A 26,272-nucleotide genomic window follows, 5' to 3' on the forward strand; every position below is an offset into this window, starting at 1 on the left:
ACCTTAGCACTACTTGTTCGTTACCTCTGCATTGCTTGTTTGTTACCTCTGCATTGCTTGTCCACTTGTTCTACTCCTTACCATATCCCTTCATTCGTTGGAAACAGGGTTCTACAGGAGATGCCACATGCAGAGGAGATGTTACGCATAGATTTCACTCATTTTTTATCTCAGAATGCGGAGCTCACGTGCACCATCTACAATGCCAAAGAGAAACATGAAGTTGAATGGTTAGGAACTTGTACAGTTCAAATTTCATGCACCATGAGAGTTTCAATTTTTATGTTGTTGATTATTTCTTTTTGTTGCAGGGTTAACTCATAGGTGACCTCAGCTCTTAAAGATTTGTGTGAGAAGAATGGACTACCTACACCAGATTACAAGTTTATTCGCAAGCCTAATGGTGAGATGATGGTTCAACCTTGTTCTATTTTTTTATTATGAGTGATATATAATTTTTATGGTGTCTTAATGTCATGTATCATATGGCATTTTCATTTTATATTTTTTTACCATGAGTGATTTCTAAGTATATTTTCATATAATGCAGTTGCTTTCCACTAAAAGAGATTCTAGGTCCACACCACAAGCCCTTCAAAATAATTAGGCTATTAAAATGAGCTGATCGGGTCAGGTTAAAGTAGTAACATCTCGTGGGAAGAAAATTTTTCGAATCCTTCTTGGAGTGATATTGATGATGCTTCGAGATGTATACACTTGGGATGGAAAACTTTGTCGTAATGATATTTATTGGTCTGAGTTTAGAGGGTTGGTTCAGATCCAGGTTCTTAGAAGGCCAACAAAAGAGAATGTCAAAACTGAGCAATTAATATAAGTTATAAAGAGTATTTAGGCTAATATGATGATCCCTTATTTTGAGGTTGAAGGTGAAATACTTCCCATATACTTTGCAAGGCTGAAGAATGATCTCCCGAAGGGTGTTGAAAGTTTTGTTGGATCAAAATGGTATTTAGATTACCATCTCTACCACCCAGCATTTGCTTCACCATCAGCAAGACACAATTTTATACTTGAAATACATTTAGTTTCGAAATCCTTCCGTTTCAAGAACAGTTCGCTCTTGATGAATCTTTTAACAGAGGTACCCAAGTAGATTTGGCGTGAGGATGCTTATGAGTATCCTATTCTTAACAGAATCTTAAACTATAGAAAGAATCTCAAGAAAAATCTGATGGTGTGCAAAAAGGCAAATGAGGTGAGAATAACAACTAAACTAGGTAATGAGATATAATAGGAAAGCTACAGCAAACCACACAGAGTTATTGTTCATCATGAGGCTGTTCAAGCTGATGCCATTTCAGATCAACTGATAGCGGATGTTAGAGATGAGGTGGCTGTTGGAGTTGAAGATGAGGTTGTTGTCGGAGATGATGAGGTGACTGTTGGAGTTGGAGATGAGGTTGCTACTGGTGATGATGAGGTGAGTGTTGGGAGAAAGGCAGTAAGGAAAATAATGATGATGATAAGATGAGCGTTGGGGAGAAAGACAATAAGGATAATGATGATGATGATGATAATGATGATGACGACAATAATAATGATGATGATGATGATGATGATGATAATGATAATGATGATGATGGTGACGACTATAAAGAGGAAAGGTTAGATTTGGTACGGTTCGTCAAGAACTCCATTTCACATATACCTAATAGCAACATCAAAGTGTTAACAGTTGATGAACCGGAGATCTTAAAAGCTAGTGTATTTGGTGATCTTGTGTCTAATCTAATCAAATGGGTGTTAATAGAAATATTTAGCTCGTCGGAGGAGGAGTACCTGAAGAGGTACTATTTGCGTTGACTTTTATTTTACTTCCATACTATTTTGTTCTTGTTCTTACCATAGCCCCCCAGTCGGAGCCTGCTTTGTGGTGATGGCTGCGGCTGCAGCAAGCACAGCTGCTGTTGCAGCAATCACCACCAATTCTTCTATTTGTTTTCTATTTGAATAGTTTACTTTCTTATTTTTTTACTCCTTTTCTTTGGTATCTAAAAGGGTCTTCCATTTTTCCTTGCATTTTACAGGGTTACGGACGTATGCAGTGCCTATGCAGCCTGTGTTGACAACCAAGAAAAGTATTGAAGCCAGTTAAGCAAAGCAGCCTTAACTTACTGCGCACCTCGTCGCCTTCACTTATTTATTTTCGTCAAAGCAGATCTTTAACACTAGTGACAGACTGTTAGACCAATGAAGAAGACTGACCCCTGCGAGCCATTCTGCCTTGCAATTGCTTATTTTTGGCATGGCAGATCTTTAACACTAGCGCACCTGTGGGATCCGTTAACCTACTGTATGGATTATGAGTGTTAACCTATTGTTTGTTATTAACATGCTATATTGATGTATGCACTATGTGTCTTGGGCAACTTGGCCTGATGCTTGCTGCTACTTAAGCTTTGGTGCTTGGCTGACAAGATTATTTAGATTTTATAATACTTGCTGTATTGATCCCTCCCAAGTTACTATCGGACAGCTCTAGGATCTCAGAGTAGAGATGTTGAATATTTTAATTGGAATTCGGCTGTGCCAATAAATCTGTCAATTCTTGCAAGTGTGCCAACAAATCAAAAGGCATTCGTGTCAAAATCCAATCCAAATCTCTAAGATTTGCTATGATCATTAGGATCGAACCACAGAATTTGTCTCTATATAAAGAAATAATGCAAACTCTTAACTTACTGAGGTGGGAAGAGTTCCTGTGAAATAATTATCACTAAGATGAAGATTATGTAAGCTGATGAAATTTATTATATCTTTTTATATGTTGCCTCCTGCCTGACACTTCATCGATTGAAATAGATAGAAATGCTTGAATTGAAACATCGAAAAATTGGTGGACCCTCATATGGTTGTAGGGATGCTTCCACGGAGAGCATTTGTGCTAAGGTTCAACATCCGAAGCCTGTTGAGTTGACCGAGCTTCTGAGGTATCTGCCCTACAAAATGGTTGATAAATAAAGATCCGTTTGGATCCTATTTGTTGGGTGAAGAAACTCCCCCTTCCTCTACTAACACTTATGAGACCATGGAGAAAAATAAGAAGCAAAGGCAGAACAGGAAAAGGAAGAAGGAGGAGATATCGAATCCTGTGGCTGAGCCGTTGGACCCTGAGTCACCACCAGGAGTAGAGCTTCCACAGTGGCACTGCGCTCTTCTTAATCCATCGGATGAACTGTGTCACTACCTCGAAAACTAGGTGATTTGTTACATTTGCATTGCTTGTTCGTGACCTTAGCACTGCTTGTTCGTTACCTCTGCATTGCTTGTTTGCTACCTCTGCATTGCTTGTCCACTTGTTCTACTCCTTACCATGTCCCTTCACCCGTTGGAAACAGAGTTCTGCAGGAGATGCCACATGCAGAGGAGACGCTATGCATAGATTTTACTCATTTTTTATCTCATAATGCGGAGCTCGCGTGCACCATCTGCAATGCCAAAGAGAAACATGAAGTTGAATGGTTAGGAACTTGTACAGTTTACATTTGATGCACCATGAGAGTTTCAATTTTTATGTTGTTGATCATTTCTTTTTGTTGCAGGGTTAACTCATAGGTGGCCTCAGCTCTTAAAGATTTGTGTGAGAAGAATGGACTACCTACACCAGATTACCAGTTTATTCGCAAGCGTAATTGGTGAGATGATGGTTCAACCTTGTTCTATTTTTTTACTATGAGTGACATATAATTTTTAAGGTGTCTTAATGTCATGTGTCATATGGCATTTCCTTATTATATTGTTTTTTTACCATGAGTGGTTTCTAAGCATATTTTCTTATAATGCAGTTGCTTTCCACTAAAAGAGATTCTAGGTTCTCACCACAAGCCCTTCAAAATAATTAGGCTATTTAAAAGAGCTGATTGGGTCACGGTTAAAGTAGTAACATCTCGTGGGAAGAAAAAATTTCAAACCCTTCTTGGAGTGATATTGATGATGCTTCGAGATGTATACACTTGGGATGGAAAATTTTGTCTTAATGATATTTATTGGTTTGTGTTTAGAGGGTTGGTTCAAATCCAGGTTCTTAGAAGGCCAACAAAAGAGAATGTCAAAACTGAGCAATTAATATAAGTTATAAAGAGTATTTATACTAATATGACGGTCCCTTATTTTGAGGTTGAAGGTGAAATACTTCTCATATACTTTGCAAGGCTGAAGAATGATCCCCCGAATTTGCTTCACCATCAGCAAGACACAATTTTAGACTTGAAATACATTTAGATTCGAAATCCTTCCATTTCAAGAACAGTTCACTCTTAATGAATCTTTTAATAGAATTACCCAAATAGATTTGGCGTGAGGATGCTTATGAGTATCCTATTCTTAGCAGAACCTTAAACTATAGGAAGAATCTCAAGAAAAATCTGACGGTGTGCAAAAAGGCAAATAAGGTGAGAATAACAATTAAACTAGGTAATGAGATAGAATGGGAAAGTTACAGCAAACCACACAGAGTTATTGTGCATCATGTGGCTGTTCAAGCTGATGCCATGTCAGATCAACCGAAAGCGGCTGTTGGAGGTGAGGTGGCTGTTGGAGTTGGAGATGAGGTTGCTGTCGTAGATAATGAGGTGACTATTGGAGTTGGAGATAAGGTTGCTGCTGGTGATGATGAGGTGAGTGTTGGGGAGAAAGACAGTAAGAAAAATAATGATGATGATAAGATGAGCATTGGGGAGAAAGACAATAAGGAAAATGATGATGATGATGATGATGATGATGATGATGATGATTATGGTGACGACTATAAAGAGGAAAGGTTAGATTTGGTGCGATTTGTCAAGAACTCCATTTCACATATACCTGATTGCAACATCAAAGTGTTAACTGTTGATGACCCGGAGATCTTAAGTGCCAGTGTATTTGTTATCTTTGGCCTGTTCCTTTCAGCTTATTAGCCACAAAACAGTGTTTTCCTCCCACAACAAATCAGCTATTTCAGCTATTCTGCCGGCTTATAAGCTGAAGCGAACATGCCCCTTGTGTCTAATCTAATCAAATGGTGTTAATAGCAATATTTAGCTCGTAAAGGAGGACTACTTGAAGAGGTACTATGTGCGTTGCCTTTTATTCTGTTTCCCCACTATTTTATTCTTGTTCTTACCATAGCCCCCCTTTTGGAGCCTGCTTTGTGGTGATGGTTGCGGCTGCAGCAAGCACAGCTGTTGTTGCGGCAATCACCACCAATTCTTCTATTTGTTTTCCATTTGGATAGTTTACTTCCTTATTTTTTACTCCTTTTCTTTGGTATCTAATCGGGTCTTCCATTTTTCTTGCATTTTACAGGGTTACGGACGTGTGGAGTGCCTATGCAGCCTGTATTGATAACCAACAAAAGTATTGAAGTTAGTTAAGCAAAGCAGCCTTAACTTACTGCGCACCTCGTCGCCTTCACTTATTTCTTTTCGTCATAGCAGATCTTTAACACTAGTGACAGACTGTTAGACCTGTGAAGTAGGTTGACCCCTGCGAGCCTTTCTGCCTTGCAATTGCTTATTTTTGGCATGGCAGATCTTTAACACTAGCGCACCTGTGGGATCCGTTAACCTGCTGCATGGATTATGAGTGTTAACCTATTGTTTGTTGTTAACACGCTATATTGATGTATGCACTATGTTTCTTGGGCATCTTGGCCTGATGCTTGCTGCTACTTAAGCTCTGGTGCTTGAATGACAAGATTATTTAGATTTCATAATACTTGCTGTATTGATCCCTCCCAAGTTACTATCGGACAGCTCTAGGATCTCAGAGTAGAGATGCTGAATATTTTAATTGGAATTCGGCTGTGCCAATAAATCTGTCAATTCTTGCAAGTGTGCCAACAAATCAAAAGGCATTCGTGTCGAAATCCAATCCAAATCTCTAAGATTTGCTATGATCATTAGGATCGAACCACAGAATTTGTCTCTATATAGAGAAATAATGCAAACTCTTATGCTTACTGAGGTGGGAAGAGTTCATGTGAAATAATTATCACTAAGATCAAGATTATGTAAGCTGATGAAATTTCTTATGTCTTTTGATATGTTGCCTCTTGCCTGGAACTTCATCGATTGAAATAGATAGAAATGTTTGAATTGAAAGATCGAAAAATCGGTGCACCCTCATATAGTTGTAGGGATGCTTCCATGGAGAGCATTTGTGCTCAGGTTCAGCATCCGAAGCCTGCTGAGTTGACCGAGCTTCTGAGGTATCTGCCCTACAAATTGGTTGATAAATGAAGATCCGTTGGGATCCTGTTTGTTGGGTGAAGAAACTCCCCCTTCCTCTACTGACACTTATGAGACCATGGAGAAGAATAAGAAGCAAAGACAGAACAGGAAAAGGAAGAAGGAGGAGCAACCGAAACCTGTGGCCAAGCCGTTGGACCCTGAGTCACCACTAGGAGTAGAGCTTCCACAGTGGCACTGCGCTGTTCTTAATCCATCGGATGAACTATGTCACTACCTCGAAAACTAGGTGATTTGTTACATTTGCATTGCTTGTTCGTTACCTCTGCATTGCTTGTGTGCACCATCTGCAATGCCAAAGAGAAACATGAAGTTGAATGGTTAGGAACTTATACAGTTCACATTTCATGCGCCATGAGAGTTTCAATTTATATGTTGTTGATTATTTCTTTTTGTTGCAGGTTTAACTCATAGGTGGCCTCAGCTCTTAAAGATTTGTGTGAGAAGAATGGACTACCTACATCAGATTACCAGTTTATTCGGAAGCCTAATTGGTGAGATGATGGTTCAACCTTGTTCTATTTTTTTACTATGAGTGACATATAATTTTTATGGTGTCTTAATGTCATGTATCATATGGCGTTTTCTTGTTGTATTTTTTTTTACCATGAGTGATTTCTAAGCATATTTTCTTATAATGCAGTTGCTTTCCACTAAAAGAGATTTTAGGTTCTCACCAGAAGCCCTTCAAAATAATTAGGCTATTTAAAAGAGCTGATCGGGTCACGGTTAAAGTAGTAACATCTCGTGGGAAGAAAATTTTTCAAACCCTTCTTGGAGTGATATTGATGATGCTTCGAGATGTATACACTTGGGATGGAAAACTTTGTCTTAATGATATTTATTGGTCTGTGTTTAGAGGGTTGGTTTAGATCCAGGTTCTTAGAAGGCCAATAAAATAGAATGTCAAAACTGAGCAATTAATATAAGTTATAAAGGGTATTTAGACTAATATGATGGTCCCTTATTTTGAGGTTGAAGGTGAAACACTTCCCATATACTTTGCAAGTCTCAAGAATGATCTCCCGAAGGGTGTCGAAAGTTTTGTTGGATCAAAATGGTATTTAGATTACCTTCTCTACCACCCAGCATTTGCTTCACCATCAGCAAGACACAATTTTATACTTGAAATACATTTAGTTTCAAAATCCTTCCATTTCAAGAACAGTTCGCTCTTAATGAATCTTTTTACAGATGTACCAAATAGATTTGGCGTGAGGATGCTTATGAGTATCCTATTCTTAGCAGAACCTTAAACTATAGAAAGAATCTCAAGAAAAATCTGACGGTGTGCAAAAAGGCCAATGAGGTGAGAATAACAACTAAACTAGGTAATAAAATAGAATGGGAAAGCTACAACAAACCACACAGAGTTATTGTGCATCATGTGGCTGTTCAAGCTGATGCCATTTCAGATCAACTGAAAGCAGATGTTAGAGATGAGGTGGCTGTTGGAGGTGGAGATGAGGTTGCTGTTGGAGATGATGAGGTGACTGTTGGAGTTGAAGATGAGGTTGCTGCTGTGATGATGAGGTGAGTGTTGGGAGAAAGATAGTAAGAAAAATAATGATGATGATAAGATGAGCGTTGGGGAGAAAGACAATAAGGACAATGATGATGATGATGATGATGATGATGATGATGAGTATAAAGAGGAAAGGGTAGATTTGGTGCGGTTCGTCAAGAACTTTATTTCACATATACCTAATAGCAACATCAAAGTGTTAACCGTTGATGACACAAAGATCTTAAGTGCTAGTGTATTTGGTGATCTTGTGTCAGATCTAATCAAATGGGTGTTAATAGCAATATTTAGCTCGTCGGAGGAGGAGTACCTGAAGAGGTACTATTTGCGTTGCCTTTTATTCTATTTCCCCCTATTTTGTTCTTGTTCTTGCCATAGCCCCCCTCTTGGAGCCTGCTTTTTGGTGATGGCTGCGGCTGCAGCAAGCACAGCTGCTGTTGCAGCAATCACCACCAATTCTTCTATTTATTTTCCATTTGGATAGTTTACTTTCTTATTTTTTACTTCTTTTCTTTTGTATCTAATTGGGTCTTCCATTTTTCCTTGCATTTTTTAGGGTTACGGACGTGTGGAGTGCATGTAGCCTGTGTTGACAACCAGGAAAAGTATTGAAGGCAGTTAAGCAAATCAGCCTTAACTTACTACGCCTCTTGCCACCTTTAGTTATTTCTTTTCATCATAGCAAATCTTTAATACTAGTGACAGACTGTTAGACCAGTGAAGCATTGCAATTGCTTATTTTTGGCATGACAGATCTTCAACTCTAGTGAAGCTGTGGGATCCGTTAACCTGTTGCATGGATTATGAGTGTTACCCTACTGTATGGATAATTCTATTTGTTGTTAACACGCTATATTGATGTATGCACTATGTGTCTTGGGGCATCTTGTCCTCATGCTTGCTGCTACTTAAGCCCTGGTGCTTGGTTGATAAGATTATTTAGATTTCATATTACTTGTTGTATTGAACCCTCCCAAGTTACTATTGGATAGCTCTAGAATCTCAGAGTAGAGACGTTGAATATTTCAGTTTGAATTCGGCTGTGCTAAGAAATGTGTCAATGCTTCCAAGTGTGCCAACAAATCTGAAGGCTTTCGTGTCAAAATTCAATCCAAATCTGTAAGATTTGCTATGGTCATTGGAATCGAACCATAGAATTTGTCTCTATACATAGAAAGAATGCAAACTCTTAAGCCTACTGAAGAGGGAAGTGTTCCTGTAAAATAATTATTACTAAGATCAAAATTATGTAAGCTGATAAAATTACATGTATCTTTTGGTACGTTATCTCTTGCTTGGAACTTCATCGACTAAAATAGATAGAAATGTTTGAATTGAAAGATCGGAAAATCAGTGGACCCTCCCATGGCCGTAGGGATGCTTCCTGAAGAGCATTTGTTCTCAGATTCAGCATCCGAAATCTGCTCCCAATAAATTGGTTGACAAATGATAAGTTGCCCAGGAACAGCGATATGCGTCCTGAAAGGTTGAAGGAATCCATGAGCAGCGAGACCACCATTGGTTGTCGGTTGCTGATGGCTGCATACAACTCTGGGCCAGCTGCACCCGCAAGCTATTGACAGCATGGACTTGAAGGCCGGCAGTGCATGCTCATCGATCGTGACTTTTCTGCAATCTGGAGACACTAAAGCAAAGAAGAACAATGAGAAGCAGAATACTGTTACTGCTACAGCCACGAGGAGGCTACAGGGACACACTTACCTCCTCGTAAGGCTAATGCTTCCTTAGAAAGGGATAGGGTACAAATTTGTCTACGTGAATCTAAACTAGAAAGCTGTCAGCAGTGGCCATGTATCCACCAGAGTTTGGTCAATGTTTCTTTCCTATGAGCGCAGCCGAAACCATGTTAGCATATTGTCTTATTGGAACGTGGGAAGACAAGGACTACACGTCAGTACAGCAGCCAACCAAGAGGGATGCTCAATGGGATCCATTTCTTTCTTTCTTTTACGAAAATATTTGGTGTGTACCATACTGTCATCAAAAGTTTGAATTAATCTAGCTTCTAAGGTCCTCATGGTCGGGTTGCCGTAATCAGCTATTGAGCGAATTACCCCTATAGATTTATTCATCCATGCTAAACATGGTAACCAGTTTGTTATATATGTGATCAACACCATCTCAAGCAATTGTATAGCTCAAGCCAATACAATTACTACACATGGAAAGCTAGTTCAAGAACACATTGGTTTACAAAGACTTAACCTGTCCAAAGCTTTAAAATTTGATCAGGATAAAGCTCACAATGATGGCTAGGAAACTATAATTCTCAATTCTTACTAAGCTCTCTTATTGACAGCAGCTAAGCTGATTATATATTTATTAAATAATGTCTGTAAATAACTAGAACCCTTGGAGCTCTCTGAAAACAATTACATATTGTTCAAAAAATACTTTACATTTATCAAATATATTATCTAGGCCTCCAGTCTCCAGAGTGAGCCACAGAATTTCTACAATTTACTATTCTCTGTTTGTTATACACGACACTAAATCAAGAAATAGGTTCAAAGGGCAAGAAAAATGTTCTCTCATCAACCTATGGTGTCAGGGGTTAAGCAGCAAAGCCACCTTTTAGTCATCCTGACTCTCTTTGACTTATTCTTACAGTGAGAACCATTCTGATGGGAGCTATTGGTGTCTAGGCTCTGTTCTTCATGAACCCTTGTTGCGCTTCTCAGTGCCATGGACACGGTCTTTGTTACAATAGAAGTGGCTGAATTTTTAAGAGAATCATGATCCATAGCGTCAAAACCCTATTTCTAGCTCTCATTGGGAAATAAATATGTTTGCCAGATTTCTCTGAATCAAGAGAAACATATGTTACATAAAAAAAATGATTTTTTGACCATAACATAATAGGTCACTAGCTGAAATTTAAGTGCACCATATACCACAACATGGGCCTCCCTTGCTGTTTTCCCTTCAAAAAAAAAATGTGCACCACAGAAGGCGTCATTATCTCCTGATGCTGATCTGGAGCCCTCTGATGATTCAGTAGCAGTACGTCCAATCAGAAGATTGTCTGAATTGAGGATGTTGGTTTGTGAACTTTTCGAACCAACAGTACTGTCTTCAAAAGTTGGGACTGCACAATGTTGACGGAGGCGTGGAGGTGCCACTGATCCACTTTCCACCTTGATGGAGGAGATGTCCCCTTCCGCGGAGGTCACCTTAGTCTGCACGGTCGCCAGGCGGCCATCCACGGAATTGACCTTTGTCATCACGTCGCCGATCATCTTCTTCAGCTCAGCGATGTTGTCGTCGCCCATGGTGGTGGCGGCAAGCGAGGATGAGGGTGGGCTGGGAGGGAAGGCGGTGAGGGAAAAAATTGTCTATGAATACCAAATGTTGTGGCAATGGGAGATTAGCTTTATTGATCTAGGGTTCAAGAGAAACAATGGCAGGGACTAAGCCCAGTTCACGCTCAGAGAAGGCTCTGAACCGTGATGACTCAATCTCTGCTTGCCTAACAAAATAACTCAGCCGTCAGCCGCTAACAAACACTAACAACCAGGGATTGGATAACAACCATCCCATCTACTGCTAACCTGCTGCCACATATCTGAACCAACTGTGTGCCTAAGCTTCAGGTGCTGCCGGCGCTATCTTGTTGCGGCGCCTAATATGTGCACCCAACAAAAGCGTCTACAACATCAATAGCATTCTCGGTTGCGGACACCTTCGCCTTGCCATCAGAATCCTGTTATTGAGTTCTTCACGGATCCTAACACAGAGTGGTTCTCTCAAAGCTATCTTGTAGTCCTCATCAGAAGTGGCCACAGTGCTGACTAACGATGGCTCAACAGATTATATATTTTTTGATAGAGAATCTCATGACTTAATGAATTAGCATGCAGTATTTCCTTGATGCCACTGATTTACATCAGTATGAACTAAAAAAGTTCATGTAGAAAACATAGTTGAAATGTTAAATATGTTATCCCCCACTGACCTTCTGGTACAGCTTATGCCCACTGCCGATTAGATGTCTTGGTATGAAATTGATCAACCAGCATAGTGGAACAAGTCTGGCTTAATATCCATATTGGCTATTGCCCTGCATGAAGGATTTAATTTAATTAAAGTGAGCAGCAGTATATTTGTTAAAGATGAAAAATGGGGTTTATAGTGTGAAAAATGATTTGCAGAATAAATAGTCAAAAAAAGTAATGATATATTTTTTGAAGCTGAAAATTATTGATTAACAGCCTGCTGTCTAAAATACTAGTAGTAATCAAGAGAAAATCAAGTACAATACTATTCAAGCAACAAGGAAATGCATTTAATTAATATTTCTTCACTTATATACTAGTAAACAATACTCTAGATTTAATCGGGTCTTTATGAAGTACAGATTTGTATAACACACTTATCTTCCTTTATTTCCACCGTCTGATCGGAAGACAAGGCCGCCCATACACATGACATCATCATATTAAACTCCTAATTTTACCAAATGCCTGAAAGAACTCTAGTTTCATACTCACGGTAGGCGGCGTGACTTGTATTTTGGACTTCATCTTATTATATGTGTAGTACTATAATGTATGTTTTTCATAAAACGGTCCTTACATAACTGGGGACATGTATGCAATTTCTTTTGTGCTGTTGATGTCACGTAAATATCTGTTCCGCAGGCTGTTGTTTCCATATACAATTACCAAAAATACCGACATATCCAAGCACCTGGGTGGAATCTCGGATGGATGTGGGCAAAGAAGGACCCAACATTTGTCGACTTGCTTCCTGGGACACCTTACAACATGCAAATTGCAAATTGTTGCAAAGGAGTACTTAACTCATGGCTGCAAGATCCAGTCAGCGCGGTAGCATCATTTCAGATCAGTGTTGGCCGATCTGGAACTACCAACTATACAGTGAAAGCGCCTTTGAACTTTACTCTGAAGGCCCCAGGACCAGGATACAGTTGTGGAGTTGCTCAGGAGGTGAAGCCTCCTACAAAATTCATTTCTCAGGATGGAAGGAGAACAACTCAAGCTCATGGTTAGTCGTTCCAACATTCTGAAATAGTTTATTTTGTTGTACAATAAAAAAATATCTTGCTTATGGTTTTTGTCAGAGCTGAAAGGTATGCTAGCTGCTAGCATATGGTCAGGTCATTGAATAGTGAACATCTGGTTGCTTCTTGCAGTGACATGGAACGTGACATGTATGTATTCACAATTTGTAGCTCAGCGGGCTCCAACTTGTTGTGTTTCCCTCTCATCGTTCTACAATGAAACAATAGTTAACTGCCCACAATGTTCATGTGGCTGCCAGAACAATATAACCAGACCAGGGAGTTGTGTGGAGTAAGTACTATATCCCTTTATGAAGTCTCACAGACAACGTATACATTTTGTGCTTAACTTTTCCTTGTATGTATGTACTACATTTGTAGGGGTAATTCACCTTATTTGGCGCCTGTCGTGAATGGACCAGGCACGAGCAGCCTGGCTCCTTTAGTACAATGCACGCCCCATATGTGCCCAATAAGAGTGCATTGGCATGTTAAGCTCAACTACAGGGAATACTGGAGGGTGAAGATTACCGTTACAAATTGGAATTGCCGGATGAACTACTCACAGTGGAACTTGGTAGTTCAGCATCCAAATTTCGACAAAGTCACTACTATTTTCAGCTTCAACTACAAGTCTCTGAACCCCTATGGAGTGATAAGTTAGTATTTGTTGCACCTCCTGAACACTTTTGGCAATTTAATCTACAATGTTTTAGCTGATGACTGCTATTTTGCTGCAGATGATACTGGAATGCTGTGTGACCTGCTCACGGTGGCTGGGCCAGATGGAAATGTGCAATCTGAGCTTCTGTTCCGCAAGGACCCGTCGATGTTCACTTTCGACAAAGGCTGGGCCTTTCCAAGGCGGATATACTTCAATGGCGACAGCTGCGTCATGCCTCCACCGGATGTACTGAAGGCCTCATCCCTTGTTCTGCCCATTGCCATTTGGACAGCATTGCTGTTCTTATCCCTTCGTATGTAGTGCTCTTGAAGGATCAGCTGATGTTTAGGAAGTAGTGATCGTCGCATTGCACATTTGTCTGCTGACACATCCTGAGTTTCTTGCAGGTTTGGGTTTGCAATCTTGCATGAAAAGGGTGATTCAAATGTGCTTTGATTAGGATGTGAATTTTGTGACCCTTCAAGCTGATTGTAGGTTCACATTTTGTATATTCTAGATCTCAAGATTAGTCAAGCCAGCCTCAGCACTACTCTGTACTCTCCCAAGAGAAACCTTGTGTATGTGACTGGGCGTTTAACAAATGTTTCCGTCAGAAAAGCATTGCCAATGTTAAGCAAGTGGATTCACATCATTCGAACAAAGAATCTGCATTACGTGTACACAAGGAAAATCACAGGAAAAACTTGTGCTGCCTCTATGTATCATTTTCTTTCTCAGGCTGTCTGTCTAATAGTAATTGGAGACTCAAAAAGTGCCAAGATCTCTGCAGCCTGATTACGTCGATCATGCCACCAGGAGCGTCGCCAGCAGGAACGCGGCGGCGGCGGCGGCGACCATCCCGGAACGAGCCGCCACGGCCGGAGCGGCGTTGGGAAGGTAGGGGTACGAGTCCGGCGGCGGCATCTTGCACTCGTCGCCGTTGAAGTAGATTTTCCGCGGGAACGCCCATCCCTGGCTGAATGTGAAGGTCCTGGCGTCCTTGCGCATGAGCACCTCCGACTGGACGTTGCCGAAGGGCCCTGCCTCCATGAGCAGGTCGTTGTAGAACTTGAGGCCGTAGAACATGCCCGTGTCGTTGATGGCGCCGTAGGGGAGCAGCGGCTTGTACTGGAAGCTGAAGACCTCGGTGACGTTGTCCAGGTTGGGGTGCTGCGCCACCAGCGTCCACTGCGTGTAGTTCATCCGGTAGTTGAAGTTGGTGATGGCGATCTTGGCCCGCCAGTAGTCCTTGTAGTTGAGCTTGACGTGCCAGTGCACCCGGATCGGGCACATGTGCGGCGTGCACTGCAGCAGCGCCGCCCCGTCCTTGCGCGGCGTGTTCACGCCGGCGGACAGCGCGCGCTTCGAGTCCCCGGCGATGCACTCGGCGCCGCCGCCGCCGCCGCCGTGGCTTCCGTGGGAACGGCCACCGCGGCCGCCATGTGCGCCGCCGCCGGAATGGCCGCAGCCGCAGGCGCAACGGTCGCAGGGCACGATGGTGTCGTTGTAGAAGGAGGAGAAGGAGACGCAGCAGGAGGGGTACCTGGACGCGAGCTGCTGGGAGTAGGTGCAGGTGACCGTCCACGTCATGAGCGCCTGGGTCTTGCGGCGGCGGTCGGGGGTGAAGTAGACGGTGGAGGGGACGATCTTGGCGGGCCCGCAGGTGTAGCCGGGGCCGGGGCCCATGAGGGTGAAGTTCTTTGGGAGCTTGACGGTCTTGTTGGTGGTGCCGGCGAGGCCGACGGAGACCTGGAAGGCGGAGACGGAGCCGGCGGGGTCCTGGCCGTAGGCGGAGACGACGCCGGCCTTGCAGCAGTTGGCGATCTGCTGGTTGTAGGGGACGCCCGGGAGGAGGTCGACGACGGAGGGGGTCTTCTTGCAGCAGTGCGGGATGCCGCCCTTAAACTTGGAGCAGTCGCCCTGCTCCGTGGCCTGCGCGCCCACGATGGACCAGATCACCTCCTTCTTGGCCCACGACCAACCCACCGTCCACCCGGGCGCCATGATCTGCCGGTACTGCTGGTAGTTGCTCATCGTCACCATCGCCACGTATCCGTCGGGCGTCCATGAGAGGACATCCCACTTCAACGTGATGTTGCCGTTCGGGTCCAGCGGATCGTAGGCCACTGCAACGCGAACCATCAACAATGGCGAGCAACGAACGAAGAAGATTACCATGGTTCAGTGCAAATTAAGGAGAGCGGCAAATGAATTGAGATTCCAAATAAGCTAAGGGCTTTCAGATCAATGAACCTGCAACGGAGCAGGTGACTGCGAGCACCAGAGCCACCAGCGCGGCGGAGTCGCGGAGCCCCATCCTTGAGCCGGCCGGCCACTGCAAGAACGCCACGCGCCGATGCTGCTAGCTGGTGGCACAAGCTCCTCGAGGAAGAGGCCGGAAGATAAAGGCTGGACACGAAGAGGAAGCGGAAGAGGAAGATGCCATCGAGATGGCACGTCACCACCATGCGCGGCCGGCCGCCCCGACGCCCCGGTTGGTCGAGTTGCGTAACGAGGACTCGATTTGAAATCGCGCGCGCGCGTGACGGGGAGCCCGGTGATGGCTCCGCGCCACCTCCTCTGAATCTGATCGCTGGCGCTCCCTGCTCTCTGAATTGAATAATGCCCATGGGCCATGGCGTGGTGTTCTCTCGCGCGCATATCTCAGCATTGCTCCCCGCTGAAGCAACCGTGGTTGGTGAATGGTGAGTGGAGGAGGGAGGGAGGGAGGAAAGTGACGCGGGGGATCTTTGGGAGGAGGAGAGCTCAGATTGGACGATGCAACGGTATCTTACCATCCTGGTGGTACGATCCGTGATGGCGACGGACGAGCACGTCGATCGGAACTCTTTAAATGAGTGAGGTGAGGAGATGCTGTTACGCTAGTTGCGACGTTTGATCACGCACAGGAACAGCCTGTGTGGGGAAGATGCACCCGTAATTAAGCTATCCATCCTGATTTTTTTTTGGGGGGGTCTCCAACCGCTTTGTGTTCGACGCTGGCGTGCGTATGTACGTACGTAGAATTTTTTGATGTTACAACTTATAGTATGTTTGTCTTTTCCTGGGCCGGCCAGAATTTTGTATGTTATACCTGCAAAAAGAATGTATGTTATAAGCGAATGTCAACAGAGCAAGAGGAAGACCATAAGTAGGTAGGTAGATAGAGCTTTTCTCCTTATACATCATTTTTTTAAGATACGGTACACGTATCCTAGATGTACGCCTCCGAACTACTGGACAGAACATGTCTTATTAAGATTACAAAGTAAAAACAACCTATAATTTGCAACGGAGGAAGTAGATATACATAGGAAGTGTAAAGATACAAATTAAATAGACTAATAGACAGTAAGTTCAGAGACCATATTTGCGTCGGTGGATTTTACTCTTGCCCCGTCATTTTGGCCTTTCGTACCGTCTCTAGCTTGCAAAAGTGGTCATCGATGCACACAAAAGCCCAAAAGCTCTCGGCATATTTCGTCAACACGCTCGGCCGGGGCCTCGCTTTCACTGGGGAACAAAGGGTGTTCATCAAGCTATGTTGGTGGCAGGGAGCCATCCGTACGTTGCTGTGAAAATGCTTATGCATGCCTTTATATATGCTTCTCCTCATGCAATAATGATGCTAAGATAAGATGGCTCTTTCCCAGCAAAGACGTACTTCATGTTGGGCAACCACCTTTTGTTACGTGTTGTTCGGCGTCAACGGTTCCTCTGTTTCTACTTTCTCGTGCCAGATACTCCGTACCGTACGTACTTCATCTTCATGTTGGCCAGTTATAGGTTATTAGCTCGTCTTTCTCTGACATTTTTTTTTCAGTTCTCTATTTTTCGCCTTTCAATTAGCAATTGCGTTGGGAAAGCAAAGGCGTAGATTTACTGGTTGGCCACTCAAATACCTGCCGATCGAGCATTCCCTCTTCTTTACTTTACTCACCATATTGGCTAGCAGAGAGGATAAGCATCACCATTGTCTTCTTTCTATAGATTTCTTTCTAGACTCGAAGGTGTGCAAGAAGCTGGCAGCAGTCTTGAAGCAGAATCGTCATCAAAAGTGGTTCGTGTAAAATGGCTGGAGCCAAATTGTGCCTCACACCTATAATACCCGGTGAAGCTTGGATTCGATTACAGAAAGTCGAACTAGAAGCAGATGAGTATCGAATGAATGGATACTCTGAAATAGAACGAGGAAAAGGCAAATTTGGAGGTGGTGTTTTCTGATTAGAATCTCTTCCATGATTCATCGTGGCAGGACTCTAATGAAGTATCGGTGTTGTTATGCCAGGTAGAGGATTTGATGATTAAGGTTTAGAAGCCGTTTCTTTGTATATGCCAAATCATGTAATGCCCGAACGTAGAGGGATGTCGAGGAGGTAGTGGCTGCCGCTGTCAGTTGGGCAGCCGAGGGCATGACTCATAACAGAGGTCTGGGATCCGGTCGTAGGCCGGCTGCTGCTCCTCCTCGTCGCTCATCGGGCTCTGGCCGCCACTTCCTTCCGGCACCGGCGGTGAAGCTTGTTGTCTGGAACTGAAAGGATTGGATTGCTTTGGACCCCAGCTACGTCTGTCGGTGTTCAGGGCTCGATCCCTCCTCTCGGAGGGTAAGCAAATTGTTGGAGTCATGTTCGGAAACAAAAAAGACGACAAGGAAGAAGAGGAGTAGGAATAGGAATTTGAGTTTGGGGGCATCATTATGTAACTGCATGATGTATAAAATTTGACCCTAATAATACGAAACAACCTGACACCAACTTTTCACGCAAACATACTAGATATACGACAACTTGCATGATGGAAATACATAATTATTTTCCTAAACCGTATCTTAGTCTCTAAATGGCTAGAAACAAGATGGAATAGAAACTACCAAAATATCAAAAATACTAGTTGTGTCGACGTTTCATTTGGTGACCTTTCTCACGGCCCACATGAAGTCGTTCCTTCCATTTAATTGACCTTTGTTACGGCCCACATGAAAGTCGTTCCCACCTTTGTCACGGCCCAGGATGAGTCTTTGCCCAATCTCCTTGCTTTGCTTTCCCCTCAGCCCATAGACGAAAGGCTTCTGGTACTTTCCCAGCAAACTTTACTTCTCTTTTCTGCTTACCACCAGAAACACGAATTCTCTTCTTGTGATCATCACCAGTGGAATTTTGAAAACACACATGCAGTAAACTGGAAGAGCCTTTTCGTTTCACATCGAATTTGTTTATTTTATCTGTAACATCGTTTTCTCTTTGCATTCCATGTCCTATATTTTCTGTTTCTGTTTTTCTTTCTCCCGTACCTTGGCTTGAGTTATCATATTTTTCTTGCTTTCTTCCCTTTCTTTTTAGTTTTTATTTCTTATTACCGTTAGAAGTTTTTGTTTTTAGATAGACCAAAACCTATAGCTGGTACATACTTCCTCCGTCCCAAATTACTATTCGTTTTAGCTTTTTAAGTATATAGTTTTTGCTATGTATCTAAACATAACGTATATTTAGATGCTAGAAAAATCAAAAGTAATTAAGTACGGAGGGAGTACGTCCTTTTTTTTATTGAGTAGGCACATTTAAGTATGATAAACATATGAAAGAAGAGTTGGTACAAGGGCATCTTCAAGCTATTGATGGACTTGTTATATGTTGGAGTCAAGAGGCAACAGTGAATAACTAACTAGCAGAGCTCGCTTTTAGCTGTTCACTCTCTGACAGCACGAAAAGGCGACTACTGTCGTCGTTGGTCCCATCAGGCTCCAGCTGATCAGTGCCTTGAAAACACACTGCTTCATCAAGTGATGGGCCTTGTACGCGTAGAGATTGAAGAAAAATGGAATCACAGACAACACTAACGAACGTAAGTTGCTTCTGAGCTGTCACTCACTCTCCCAGCAGTGCGCGACACTTGGCTGCTGAAGTGAATGATGATCGTGCCAGCAGACGCCACAGTATGACAGTCGTGGACGCGCGCGCGCGCGCACGGCAACACCGGCACCGCAGGCGCAGCCATGAAGGCATGCACACAGCTGACAGCTGCGCACGCCGGCCGACCGCTGCCGGCCGGCCGTGCTACAGTGTCGCCGGCCGGCCGGGTGGCCCGCCGGCGCCGGACACTACTCGGGATGCGTGCGCTGCGTTCATAATGAAACTAAATTAGCTGGATACGGTGTCGTGCGGGCAGACAAGGATACGACGCCGCCTTTAGCGCTCATGCACGGTACGTGCACCATTGGTTGGACACGTACGGGAGCCAAGTACTAGCCTCGAGCAGTCGACGGTGGCGCACCGCGTGGTCCACGGCATCGATCACGCTAGCTAGCTCAATCGGTCGCCGGGTCAAGCCTGATCCGGTAGGGTCAGGCGTTCTGCAAAATTACATCAGGCACAAACAACTACTAGTAGACCAAATAAAATGTAAATTCATTATTATCTACTATAATAATGCGATAATGAGAGCCAACAATCCTAGACATAAAAAAAATTGTCAGCTCTTACTGCAACTTTCACTAAGGGGGTGTTTGGATACGAGATGCTAAACTTTAGCAGTGTCACATCGGATGTTCGGATGCTAATTAGGAGGACTAAACATGAGCTAATTATAAAACTAATTGCAGAACCCATATGCTATTTCGCGAGACGAATCTATTAAGCCTAATTAATCCATCATTAGCAAATGGTTACTGTAGCACTACATTGTCAAATCATGAACTAATTAGGCTTAATAGATTCGTCTCGCAAATTAGACTCCATCTGTGCACTTAGTTTTGTAATTAGCCTATGTTTAATACTCCTAATTAGCATCCAAACATCCGATGTGACATGTACTAAACTTTAGCATGGGGTATCCAAACACCCCCTAAGTACCGAATCATACTATATAGCTATATACAGCAAAATTTGGGAGTTAGTGAATTTCCTTAGGAGCCAAAAGACTAGCTTATTCTTGTATCCATCTAATAATGATGCCTAAAATTGATTCGATTCTTTGTTTCTAATAACCTCATGGACACCATATCCATCCATGCATCATATGAGAAAAGGGGAGGGAATAACTCATATGAGGAGTAGAAAGACGCTGTGGCACGCTAGGTCAGGGCAGCGCCATGAAATTAGGTAAGAGCTGAGGAGGTCGGCTCCGTGCATGGGCTCTGGAAATGAGGAGGCCAGGTCTATGTTAATGATGGAAGAGGTGGAGCGAGGCTAAGAGATGGATCCAGCTGGATAGGCAGTGGTGGCGGTGGACACGAAGTGGTCGAGCTATTAGGCATTTTATTTTCAAAAATAAAATGTTCCTCTAATATATACAGGCATAGACGGACCCAGTGGATAGTTCCAGGGACTGACCTTTTCTTCTTCCTCTTTGCCCACCTCTCTCTCTCTTCTTCAAGCCAATAGACCCCCTTGGATCCGCCACTGTTAATACAGGGCAAAATTACAATCAAAGCCCATTACTTTTTAGTGAGATAAATTAAAGGTGACAGACTACGTTGTCTCCCCAAACCTCAAATAGAAGCAATGGACTACGTTTTTGCAGCCAAAAGTGAAGGGTCATTCTTGGACCCCAGCCTAAAGGTTTTATGAGTGATGTGTTATGGTCATTGCCCATTACCCCTACAGATATGAGTGGCATGCAACATGAGCCATCCACATTTCTCCACGTCAGTGACGACCTGTTTTCATACAGTGATGGCATTGATTCCATGGTCATTACCATCTTGAGACACACCCTCCCAGCTAGGTGCAGTCAAGTGCATGGCGGCTCTTGCATTACATCTTCAGCATCATCGTGACTACCCACGACTTCATATACGATTGACATAGTCATGCACACATGAACACCCTTACAGTTTTTATGTAGGCAATTTAGAATATGTGTAACGAATTGGTTTTTGAGAAAAAACGATTTATCTCTTTTATGCTAGCTGCTTTGAGAGGAGCTTACTGGATGCGGTTTTGGTCCCTACTACAGCGTGGGGATAGAAGAGAGACTGTCCGTTTGTCAAGTAAGGCATTGGAGATCGTCGCCTTGGATATATTTGGCAAGAATGGATGCAGAAGCAATAATAAACTTTGCTTTTGATTCCTCCTTTGCGTGCTCTTTTTTCTTTTATTTGTAATCAGCTTACGAGCTGAGAATGCAATAAAAACTTGGTTTGTACGCGGTCGCAAATTAAAGGTCGGAACCTTTTCCATTTTCAAAAAAAATGAACACCCTTGCTGTTCGATCGTTTTTTTTTTTGCCATATTCATCAGATGCACAAGTTCACATTATCACATAGATATAGGCATTATCGGTAGAATATGCCAAGCACTTATCCACAAGTTCTCGAAACATGAGAGCGTCCACTTGAAGCAGATAACACAATCCACTGAGAGCGTCCAGATCCATGCTGATGTCCTTGTTGGTCCCTAGCTAGTTTAATTTGCCTCCCTTCTTCTTCCACGTGTATGTAGGACTTTTTGCTTGCTACGTGTGCTTGCAGATATCACATTCTTAACCTTTGTGAAAGAAGAGGCCACTAATGGATGCACAGCCTTGCTACGTCAGCCTTTTCTTTCAAGTTTGAAGGAGTCCCAGATCAGAATCAGATGGATCGAAACGAGTGCCGGCAAGGAGATTTGGCCACTAGATTTACCACATCTAACCTTAGTCAGCCACAGTTTTAGTTAGACAGTGTTCGGTTTCTGCCACACATTAGCATATCTGACTTCTTAGCTTCATGACCCATACGTCATAGACTCAAGTTTCTTACCTAACTTTGTCTAAGGTTAGTTGCCCATTTTTCTTGTCACAAAAGTGTGGCAAGACTAAAGTTAGACACCTTAGTAAAAAAAAACATGCGTGGCAACATTAGTTACCAACCAAACATCAAGTAGCAGAACTTCTTTTGACAATGATGAGCCGAACAATGTAATTTTTATGCTTGAAACTCCAAAGCTTAGTTGCGTTGTAATTGGCTGGTTGCAATGAAAAAAATTTGGAGCTGCAAGACGAGGTTCCAGCAGCCAGTCCCCTACTAGCTAGATGTATGGTGAAGGTACTGTTGACACCTATTACCAACTAGATGGAGATTATAACACTACAAAAATCCTCAATAGGACATCGGCGTTGTCAATCCTTATGGAGGTTAGTGTCTTGTAAAGGAAATGTATGTCACATTATTACACACTCTAAATTAAATATATTTCAGAACTAATAAGATGTGTCAAATACATATAACTAACGCTATATTTTCTAAACTCTAAAGCACTATTTATATGGAGAGCAATGGATGGAATTATGATAAAAAGGCATGGACTCAAGTTGTGAAGAACTAGCTTGGGTGCAGTGTATATATTTTTTGTGTTCGTTTTGGTGTTTTGAGAGACTTCACTTGGTACCTCTTTTTCTAAACCAATGCAAAGAGACTAGTCCCTATGGACCACGGTACCGATTTTAGATGAGAGAAGAGCTCAAAAAAAATGAAGAACTTCGTAGTACCTGATCGAGCACCATATATAATTGGCATTATATTGCTGCTAATTAAGCAGCAAAATTTCCGAACGAAACAACAAATGTGAATCAGAAAGGACACAAAGGAAGAGAAGCGCTGTAAGAAACCAACAATTGTATGTCTGTCGCCAACCAGTTCACTACAAACTCAAATCCAAACTCACACTCTCTTTGAGCTCCGGTAGTGTGGGCAGCTCGTGCGGCGAAGTGGACCATGACGATGAGGAGGTCGACTGCGAGAATGTTGTCGAGCCGGCACCTCCCGCCACCACCGCCTGTTGACGCCGCGTAGCCAACGACGTCGTCCCCACACCAACGCCGCCGTCACGGGGCCGCCAGAGCTTGGGCATCGCCGGGCTGCCAACGATCTGGTGTGGCACGTCGACGGGCCGTGGCGTGACGTAATATGCAGCGCCGGCCCACGTGGGGTAGTGCGGCGGCGGCGGCGGCGCCGGCATGACGGCGTAGTTGGGGTCGTAGAGGTGGGCGGCGGGGTCCAGCGGGTGCGGGTAGCACTGGCCGTGGCGCATGGCCATGGCCGTCTGGAAGCGCGCCCGCTTCGCGTGCTGCCGCTCCTGCTTGTGCGCGTTCTGGTGCCCGCCCAGCGCCTGCGACGTCCGGAAGTTCCGGCAGCAGTAGCGGCACTCGAACCTCCGGCCGCCGCTCGCGCCTGGACCTGGCGGCGCCATTGGGGCTGTCGCCTCCGCGGTCGTTGTGGTGCTATCTTTGGCGCTGGATTCTTTGACGTCGTCGGAGGGGGAGACCGTGGCGGCGGCGTCCGGCGGGACGTCGAACCCGAACAGCCGAACGGGCGGCGCTGGGTTGGAGGTGGGCGGCGGCGGCAGCGGTTTGTCGCGGGTGAGGCGGATGAAAGGGAGCTGCGAGAAGGAGTGGATGCTCGCGGCTGCAGCGCCTTTGGATTTACCTTGGGCATCTCTCTCGCCCATCCTGCTGGTTGCCTAGGTTCTGTAGGGTTAGGGCTCGGAGACCAAGTGCAGCGAGTGCAGAGAAGCTAGCTAGTTTGTGCTGGATTTGTGTGTGATTGGAGGATAGGATAGGATACGGCTGGGGTTAGTTGATAATGAAACTGAAAGGGTGGGGATTGGGGCCTGCTGCAGCTAGCCTTGAGGGACCACCATGTTTTTGGGATGCATGGTCGTTGTCGAGGAAGGTGGTTTGTGTCCTGGACCTATCTCTTGCGTCGGTCGGTTTCAGTGTTGCCCAGATAACTCGTGGTTCAAATCCATGCAGTTCGATGCGGTCACACGTAGAGCTGTGTGTAGATTCTGCATCCTCGATCGTTGTCGTTGGAAGATTCAAAAATGATCCTTTCACCAAATGAGGGACAACTAAAACATTCCAAACATTCACCATCATATTTCCCATTTGGGAAATCTGGCTCAAATTGTACTTCCCTTTCCAATCGAGTGGCATGAATCCAAAATCAGCTAGCTCTAGGGTGTTCTGGACGTCGACGAGCATGCGTGGAACATGACATCTTATAAATTTTGACAAAAGTACCAGCAAGGTACATGACAGCTTGTTAAGTACGATTAAAGTGAAAAGTTATTGGCCTGTACTCGCTTCTTCTAAGCTTGTCGTTTAGGAATAGAAACTATATAATATTAGATATTTCTCAAATGGACGAGCGTTATTGTTCTCTTCTTCATAATTTTTAATCAAGTGACCGATGTAAGTCAAGTGCAATCACGACATGTCACTAGCTAATATCAAAATAACGGCGAGTACTATCATCATATGACCATTCACCTATATCTCCTTCGGCCGGGGCCAATAATTGGTCATTAGTGACTAATTAATAGTTTGGCAAGTAATATCATCACCCGTCCTTTATATCTCAATCACGAGCGATGATATCCTTCATGTGAATTGTACCAACGGTGCAATAACAGCTACATGAGTGACTATTTACATCTTCAAGCTATAGGATAGAATAATAGATGTACCAAAAATGTCTAACGACTAACATTTATATATATCCTAGAGGAAATTAGGAAGAACTAGCTCATGTGTCAAGAAACCTTATGAGGAAAAGAAAAGAGTTTACTATACTCGATGTCTCTCCTTGGCAGAATTTGACAACCGGGGCACATACCTTGGTGGCGTTCGTAAATTTCTACTATAACTCACCAAATTCATGAAAAATCCTATACATGCCACAAAGACAAAAGGAATTTCATCAGTGAGTATCCAGAGAGCATATTCCTAGGATGGAGGCAAGCTCCAAATACAATTACCAATGTCGTCATGTACCATGTCACTACCTTGTTCATAAATTTCCATGCAACTCATAAATTTTCAATAAAAATTAATATTTCATTATCAATTCAAGAATCACAATTCACAACAAACTTGGTTCATTATAAACACATTCCAGCGACTGCCATTGGAGGAGGTCACCACTCATTGCAGTGGTGGTGGTGGAATAGGTGATCAGTGGCGTTGAGGTTATCCTTGTCATCAAGGTGAAGGTCGGCAATGACAAGGAGGATGAAGGGGAGGTCGGTGGCACGTTGGTGGCACAAGATGGAGGAGGTGCACATGCATGGTACTGCAGTGACAACAATATGGGGGAGGAGGAGGTGCTAATGAAGGACCACTGATTGAGGTGGAGGAGGTGCGTGAGGTAGTAGTGCATTGGCAGTAGTGTCGAGGGTGAAGGAGGTGCCGGCAATAGGCCTTGAGGAAGAGGATGCGTGGGTGGCGGCATGGAGAACTAGATCTAGTGGATAGGATGGGAATGAGTGAGAGGATAAGGTGAGTGTATAAGACCATACACGATTTTCAAGAGAGGAACAAGTGATGTGCAACAACAAGACACATTACTTATTATGTCAAATTGGCCGTGACAGGTGATGTTGCAGCATGCCACTATGGATTGGGTTAGAAATACCCATCACTTATGAAGACCACATAGGTGGCAGTTCATGATATAGCCCGTCATTTCTAACATCAGTAATGGTTCATGTTATACCACATCACTAATAACCAGTCATTAGTGAAGGTTCACGATAAGGCCCCTAACTCGAGGGCCATATTAGTGACGGGTCATGTTGGGATCCATCACTATTCGGTTATTAGTAATGTGATGAGGAGCGAGAACTACCGTCACGATCCTTGTGTCACTAATGACCGATTCGCATGTAGTGGGATTTCATATATCTCCTTCGAATTGATTGAGTCACGTTCCATTCTCTACAGTTCTTTGTAAATGCCGCTTTTCATCCCTTTTTGTACTATATGTCCGATCCTAACCTGCAGAAAAAAAAGCAATTCTCTTGCTGCTGCAG

The 26,272-nt window shown here is 43.6% G+C and overlaps 3 protein-coding genes and 1 long non-coding RNA gene across 4 annotated transcripts; 2 read left to right on the forward strand and 2 right to left on the reverse strand.

The window, feature by feature from the left end:
• The first annotated feature begins 11,067 nt into the window (after window positions 1-11,067).
• LOC117835663 (COBRA-like protein 2) lies at window positions 11,068-14,015 on the forward strand. The gene is made up of 5 exons (XM_072290523.1): window positions 11,068-11,115; window positions 12,438-12,804; window positions 12,953-13,112; window positions 13,202-13,479; window positions 13,561-14,015. The coding sequence occupies exons 1-5, from the start codon at window positions 11,068-11,070 to the stop codon at window positions 13,803-13,805; spliced, it is 1,098 nt and encodes a 365-aa protein (XP_072146624.1). The 3' UTR covers window positions 13,806-14,015.
• A 90-nt stretch (window positions 14,016-14,105) lies between these two features.
• LOC117841123 (COBRA-like protein 5) lies at window positions 14,106-15,945 on the reverse strand. The gene is made up of 2 exons (XM_034721696.2): window positions 15,738-15,945; window positions 14,106-15,610 (listed from the first exon to the last, which is right to left on the reverse strand). The coding sequence occupies exons 1-2, from the start codon at window positions 15,799-15,801 to the stop codon at window positions 14,289-14,291; spliced, it is 1,386 nt and encodes a 461-aa protein (XP_034577587.1). The 5' UTR covers window positions 15,802-15,945; the 3' UTR covers window positions 14,106-14,288.
• A 929-nt stretch (window positions 15,946-16,874) lies between these two features.
• On the forward strand, window positions 16,875-18,251 carry LOC117841125 (uncharacterized). Its single transcript, XR_004637157.2, has 2 exons — window positions 16,875-17,694; window positions 17,773-18,251. It is a non-coding gene; the product is annotated as an uncharacterized lncRNA (long non-coding RNA).
• Window positions 18,252-22,927: 4,676 nt separating this feature from the next.
• Window positions 22,928-24,116, reverse strand: LOC117841124 (uncharacterized). Its single transcript, XM_034721697.2, has one exon. It carries the CDS (start codon window positions 23,906-23,908, stop codon window positions 23,102-23,104), a length of 807 nt encoding a protein of 268 aa, XP_034577588.1. The 5' UTR covers window positions 23,909-24,116; the 3' UTR covers window positions 22,928-23,101.
• Window positions 24,117-26,272: the final 2,156 nt, after the last annotated feature.

The sequence above is a fragment of the Setaria viridis genome, chromosome 9 (genome assembly GCF_005286985.2).
Source record: "Setaria viridis chromosome 9, Setaria_viridis_v4.0, whole genome shotgun sequence".
NCBI lineage: Eukaryota > Viridiplantae > Streptophyta > Magnoliopsida > Poales > Poaceae > Setaria > Setaria viridis.